The sequence below is a fragment of the Canis lupus genome, chromosome 35, assembly GCF_003254725.2.
Source record: "Canis lupus dingo isolate Sandy chromosome 35, ASM325472v2, whole genome shotgun sequence".
In the NCBI taxonomy this organism is placed as follows: Eukaryota; Metazoa; Chordata; class Mammalia; order Carnivora; family Canidae; genus Canis; species Canis lupus.
The window spans coordinates 3,578,376-3,585,031 of NC_064277.1; the positions used below are offsets into that span (position 1 = coordinate 3,578,376).

Below are 6,656 nucleotides of genomic sequence, written 5' to 3' on the forward strand. Positions count from 1 at the left end.
TGAGTGAGTCAGTTTTTCAAGTAAATAACCAACTCAGACATACGCATAGAAAAGCCTGACCAAAAAAAAAAAAAAAAAAAAAAAAGCCTGACCACGCAGTAGGCTAGCTCTTAAACAATGGGAATAAATCAACATTATAATAGTCGTCAAATAGCTTTGTCCAGTATATGCCACTTCTTAACTAAAATGGGGGCGTGTAAAGTGCCACTTTCTACTCATTAAGTTCCCACTCATTTTCACAATTACTGTGCCCCGATAGAATATTCTTGCAACCATGATTACATTAGGACATCATGTATGTGGTGTTTTAGAACCAGGAATTTCAGCTTCATCCACCAGTGACCCCACGGGAGACCAAAGCCCTGCAGCGCTTCATCTGTGCCAAGCCCATCCAAGGAGGTTGAGCTACAGACCAAGGGACAGCTTTGGGTTTTTTCTGGAAGCCAGGAAATTTCTCTCTCCCTCCTTCATGTGGCCTTATACATAACAGGGCCTGAGAGATGGAGCTGTAAAGAGAAGAACACTGAGTCCAAGATCTGATTTGCACAGACGAAGTTCAGAGATGTTAGGTCTCTGAGCCTCAGTCTCTCTCCTTACAAAATGAGGAGGTCAGACTAGAGGATCTCTTAAGGTTGCTTTTGGGTCAAATTTCTATTAATCTAGCATACTTGTAATGAAATGGGAAATCTAACATAGTCGAAGATCACCTCTGGGGCTGATGTAGAGGTGCAGGCAAATTTGGAACATGGTAAGGTTCCTATTCCTTCTAAGACTCCTGGGAGGACCTCAGGGTAATTCCAGCTCCTCCATCCTCACCCCAACCTTTGCAACATGCATCACATCCCAGTAGGTGTTATAATTTGGATACTGTGTCTGCCTAGAAGTGAATATCCTCTTGGTGGCACATCGGGGAGTAATAGCACATTTCCTTTGTAGAGAGTTGAACACACACACACACACCACCACCACCACCACCACCACCATCCCTACCGTCACCGCTGCCACGACCGTCACCTCGACTACAAATCCCATCACACACAATGGTCATGTAACAAAGGAAACTCAGAGTTTCAAAAAGCATCTTTTAGGGGTTAGTGTGCATCTTCTTGCTTTTGAAGTGTTTTCCTAAGTATGGATTTCAAGTCATCTGGTACAACTGTGCTTTGAAAGCTTTGCCCCAGAGCATCCGCTTGACTGGCCAGTCTGGCACCCATGGTTCCAATCACGCTGAAGTAAGCTCTAGCAGCGCGCGGACGTGCACATGCTGGCGGCTGGCAGGCTGGCCTGCTGGGCGCCTGCCTGTCCCCTTCTCACCAGGTGAGAAAGGGAAGCGGGATACTTAGAGCACTCCAAGGAGCACCTGGCAGCAATCCCTGTCTTCTCCAAAGCCACTGATTCATGTGGCTGACAGGTGGTGGGGAATGCGGGCCAAGGATCCAGGGGGTCTGCGCAGCTGACCCAAGTGTCCAGGGCATTTAAAACCAATGTTACCCTTCAATTAAGTTCCTGGAAGCTTTACACCAGCTTAGCAGGACTGGCACCAGCCAGTTCACTGTTCTAGAGAATCGGGGAAGTCACTGAACACCGACCCGTTTGACCCTACTCATCACTAGGTCTAGTTTTTATAATATGTAATACTTGTAAGCTGCTGTTCTTGTCCATTTTCTCACTACTTAGACCCTGTTCACACTTTTCCTTGGAACCGTTCTTATATATACTTTGGCCTCTTTAATGTGGAAATTCCCGATGCACCCCTCACCTTTTCTCCTCTTCTTTTAGAAAAAATATTTATGTAGGAGTAGATCCAAGTAGAATGAAATAAATTCAGGGTCAGATTCAAAGTAACATTTTTTTCCTAGTTTTGCATTTGTCTACAAATCAGAAAAATCATAAGGCTACGGTCTTATTTATTCCTTCTTTCTATAGGGGTATGTAAATAGGTTTTGTGCACTTGTTTGTAACTTAACCCTCTACTTCTGTTCCCCAAATGGGAAGCTGGCCCAATATAAGGCAAAACACGGCACCATTTGGCAAAAATCTCCAGAGAAATTTGCAGGATAGTCTTCCTCATATACAATGATATATGCACAAATTTATTCTTTGGGGCACTATGAGAAAGAAGCATAAACAACCTACAGGGCCATTGGTAGGGAGGGATTAAATGAAGCATGGCACAGTTACATAACGGATACTGTATCCATCTCGAGGAGGGAAGGTCTGCATTTTAAACACACAGTTCAGTGAAGAAAAGAGGCACAGCAGTGTTACTATCATAAAATGTGTGAAGAAAGAAAAAAAGGGAATCGTCTCACACATTTGAAGATATGTGGAATATTTCTGCAAGGATGCTGCAGAGAGATCAGTGATAAGAATGTTTCCAGGGAAGAAAACCATAGCAAGGGACACGGGAGGACGAGCCGGATTTCCCACTCTCTTATCCTTTAGAATTGTGTGCTCTATGCAAGTAGTAACTATTTAAAAAAAAAAAAAAATTTTTTTTAAGGAAGAAAAGTCATAATGGGATTTCCTCATGAAAATTCACTTAGTCTGCTTCCAAGTAGGCATCCTTCCAGTTGATAAACTGTTTAAGGGCATTTGCAAATTTGTTTGATGTCACATCTCAAATTGGGTATGATTGTGGTTGGTTGAGTTTTACCACACCGACAGAGTAAATTCATTTGAACTTTTACCTATCCCTTCTGTTTTCTAGGGGGAGAATTTAATATAAATTTAATATTTGTTCTGAAAGTTGATGGACAATACAGAGGGATGTCTGGGTGAGTCCGTGGATTTGGCTCGGGTCACGATCTCAGGGTCCTTAGGATTCCAGCCCTGCATAGGCCTCCCTGCTCTGGGGAGTGGGTTGGGGGTGGGCATGGGGGTGGAATCTGCTTCTCCCTCTGCTTGTGCTCTCTAATAAATAAATAAAATCCTAAAAAAAAAAGAAAAGAAAAACCCAAACCAAAAAAAAAAAAAAAAAAGAAAGAAGTCAATAAAGAGAAGGAGACAGAAGAGAGGACACCGTTAGGACACAAACGTTTATGTGATTTTAGCCATTACAACAGTAGTTCAGAAATATCTCAAATGTTACATTGATGTGGTCAATATTACAAAAAGAAAAAAACAGAAACAAACCAAAATGACAGGCAACAGTGAAGAGCACCAGAGAACCAGCGCACACACCTAGAGAAGACCATGCTTCTTGCCTTCCACTGCCCAGAGATTCTCCGCACTAAGCCCCCCTCCCCCGCGCTTGCCTCCTGCAGGCCCGCGCCCTGGGGCGCCCTGGGGCACCCTGGGCCACCCGGGGACCTCAGGCCTCCCTAGGCCTCGTCCTCGCCCTCCTCCTCCTCGAACTCCCCCTGTTCGTCGGCCGTGGCGTCCTGGTACTGCTGGTACTCGGACACCAGGTCGTTCATGTTGCTCTCGGCCTCGGTGAACTCCATCTCGTCCATGCCCTCGCCCGTGTACCAGTGCAGGAAGGCCTTGCGCCGGAACATGGCCGTGAACTGCTCCGAGATGCGCTTGAACAGCTCCTGGATGGCCGTGCTGTTGCCGATGAAGGTGGCCGACATCTTCAGGCCGCGCGGCGGGATGTCGCACACGGCCGTCTTGACGTTGTTGGGGATCCACTCGACGAAGTAGCTGCTGTTCTTGTTCTGCACGTTGAGCATCTGCTCGTCCACCTCCTTCATGGACATGCGGCCGCGGAAGATAGCGGCCACCGTCAGGTAGCGGCCGTGGCGCGGGTCGCACGCGGCCATCATGTTCTTGGAGTCGAACATCTGCTGGGTGAGCTCGGGCACCGTGAGCGCGCGGTACTGCTGGCTGCCGCGGCTGGTGAGCGGGGCGAAGCCGGGCATGAAGAAGTGCAGGCGCGGGAAGGGCACCATGTTCACGGCCAGCTTGCGCAGGTCGGCGTTGAGCTGGCCCGGGAAGCGCAGGCAGGTGGTGACGCCGCTCATGGTGGCCGACACCAGGTGGTTGAGGTCGCCGTAGGTGGGGGTGGTCAGCTTCAGGGTGCGGAAGCAGATGTCGTACAGGGCCTCGTTGTCGATGCAGTAGGTCTCATCGGTGTTCTCCACCAGCTGGTGCACCGACAGGGTGGCGTTGTAGGGCTCCACCACCGTGTCCGACACCTTGGGCGAGGGCATGACGCTGAAGGTGTTCATGATGCGGTCGGGGTACTCCTCGCGGATCTTGCTGATGAGCAGCGTGCCCATGCCCGAGCCCGTGCCGCCGCCCAGCGAGTGCGTCAGCTGGAAGCCCTGCAGGCAGTCGCAGCTCTCCGACTCCTTCCTCACCACGTCCAGCACCGAGTCTACCAGCTCGGCGCCCTCCGTGTAGTGGCCCTTGGCCCAGTTGTTCCCGGCACCGCTCTGGCCTGCCGGGGGGAGAGATGTCATAAAATCACTGATGACTGGATTACATTCTTTCTTCCCTTAAGCCCTTTAATATAGATCAGTGAGTCAGTATTCAGATAAGATCGTTCCAGATGACCACCCAAATGGCCAGACGCTAAAATACTCGGTTATGGATATAATTACAAATGAGGAAGACTAGGAATACCTGGCTATTAAAGGTTGAAAGGCATGTTTGTTTGGTTATTTTAAAGATTTATGTATGTATTTAATCATGAGAGACACAGAGAAAGAGGCGGAGACACAGGCAGAGAGAGAAGCAGGCTCCCCGCAGGGACCTGGATGTTGGATCCCCGGCCCAGGATCCCGCCCTGGGCAGAAGGCAGATGCTCAGCCGCTGAGCCACCCAGGCATCCCTTGAAAGGCAAATTTGCTTTAGCTTATCTGAAGACTGCATGGGCACACAATAGGGTGTTCCTCATGCAGGGCGTTCCCACCGGCAGTCCTGCCCTCCACCCGGAGCTGTACAGTGTCAAATGAGCCTCCCCTGCCATCAGCCGTGCGGGTCACTCACCAAACACGAAGTTGTCGGGCCTGAAGATCTGGCCAAATGGCCCAGACCTGACCGAGTCCATGGTGCCTGGCTCCAGATCCACCAGGATGGCCCGAGGCACATATTTGTTACCTGCGGGGAACACAGCTGGACTTAGATGTGCAGGCAGAGAGCTCTAAGGAGAAAGGCTTGCCTCCCTTTTGCAGGCACAGCTGTCTCCCCAAACAAAGAAGGATGCACAACCACCAGATTCTCAAGGCTTTGGTTGTGAACCGCCCACTGAAATCCTGCAGTGAAACAGTGGGAATCCTAAATCCGCTAGCCTCCTCTCCCCTGGGGCTGCACTCCTGGAGTTAGTCCTGGGGAGGGGACAGTAAAAAAATGGTGGTGGGGGGGGGCGGGGCGGCAGGGTAATTACCAGTAGCTTCATTGTAGTACACATTGATTCTCTCCAGCTGCAAGTCGCTGTCTCCATGGTAACTGCCGGTGGGGTCGATCCCGTGCTCGTCACTGATGACCTCCCAAAACTAAGACACAGAACAGGTTTGCATTTAGCGGTGCCCATCCCCTCGCAGAGAGAGAGAGAGAGAGAGAGACCGGGTCTCACAATGGAAAGCCCTAGACTCAGTTCCAAAAACCCTAACCCTCAGGCTGCGCGACCCGGGGGCTTGGCCGCAAAAGGCTTGTATTTTTCAGGGTCAGAAAGTTGAAATTGGGCGTTTCCCCGGCGAACAGCTGCCGGCTGCAGGAGGTGGGGCGGGGGGGGGGGGCCGGGGCAGGGGGCGGGGACTGCAGGCGGCGCGCAGGGGGTGGGCTGGGAAGCGGGGCCCGGAGGGAACGAAGGGGAGCGGTTTGCATGCGGAGCACGTCCAGGGGCCTCCAGACACTCGCTGTCCTCCCCTCCCCCACGGCCCCACTGCGCCCCTGGCCCCACTGCGCCCCTGGCCCCTAGCCCCGCCCGGCCCAGCGAGGAGCGCAGAGGCCGCGGGCGCGCAGCGGGGCCGGGATTCCCGCTGGGTTACAGCAGAAAGGAAAGCGAGCCCCCCCACCCCCACCCCCACCCCCGCCTCCGAGCCCACGCCCCACACCGCCGCACGGAGCTGCCCGCAGGGTCGGGGGCCGGGACCCCGGGGCACGCTCGGGTCGAGGCTCGCGCCCCAGGGCGCCGAGGGCTTCGGGCCCGGCACCCCCGCCCCCCCCACCCCGGGGCGCGCCCACCTTGGCGCCGATCTGGTTGCCGCACTGGCCGGCCTGGATGTGCACGATCTCACGCATGGTGCTGGCGAGCTGCTTCTGGCCCTGGTCGGCGTCTGGTCAGTCTGTCCGTCCTCCCTTAAACACCCACTGCGGGGCCACCGGGAACGGGCTCGGGGACCGCCTGGCTGAGAGCGCCGGCCCCGCGGACTCGGCCTTTTATGCAGAGAGGGCGGGGCGCCCCGCGCAGGCCGCGCCCCCAGCCCGAGCCCCCCCAGTCCCCTGCGCGCTGGAGCTCTCCAGGCCTCGCTGACGTAATGCTCGGCGCCCGAGGACCGTCCTGGGGGCCGGACCCTGGGCCCGCAGCCAATCAGCACCGGCCTGCAGACCTGGCGAGGAGCGGGGGCTTGGGGTAGCAGGGGGGGGGGCGTGGGCATTGTCTAGGACTTGGGGCGGGGGGAGGCGGGAGAGCCGGGTGCTGAGAATTGGGGGTCGGTGAGCGAACTGGGGGTGGGGGTGGGGGTGGCGAAGAGAGGGCGAGCCCCGTG

General features: G+C 53.9%; 1 protein-coding gene across 3 annotated transcripts in view; it reads right to left on the minus strand.

Annotated features, from left to right (window-relative positions):
* The window catches only part of TUBB2A (tubulin beta 2A class IIa), a 54,935-nt gene extending 48,506 nt beyond the window's left edge, over window positions 1–6,429 (minus strand). For 2 of the 3 annotated variants that reach the window (XM_049106018.1, XM_049106017.1), the window contains exon 1: window positions 6,133–6,311. In XM_049106018.1, the coding sequence (XP_048961975.1) occupies window positions 6,133–6,189 (57 nt within the window). In that variant the 5' untranslated portion in view covers window positions 6,190–6,311. Of the gene's footprint in view, window positions 1–3,024; window positions 4,385–4,935; window positions 5,047–5,332; window positions 5,442–6,132 lie in introns of those variants that run through there. The other variant, XM_025445916.3, reaches the window with a different exon arrangement.
* Window positions 6,430–6,656: the final 227 nt, after the last annotated feature.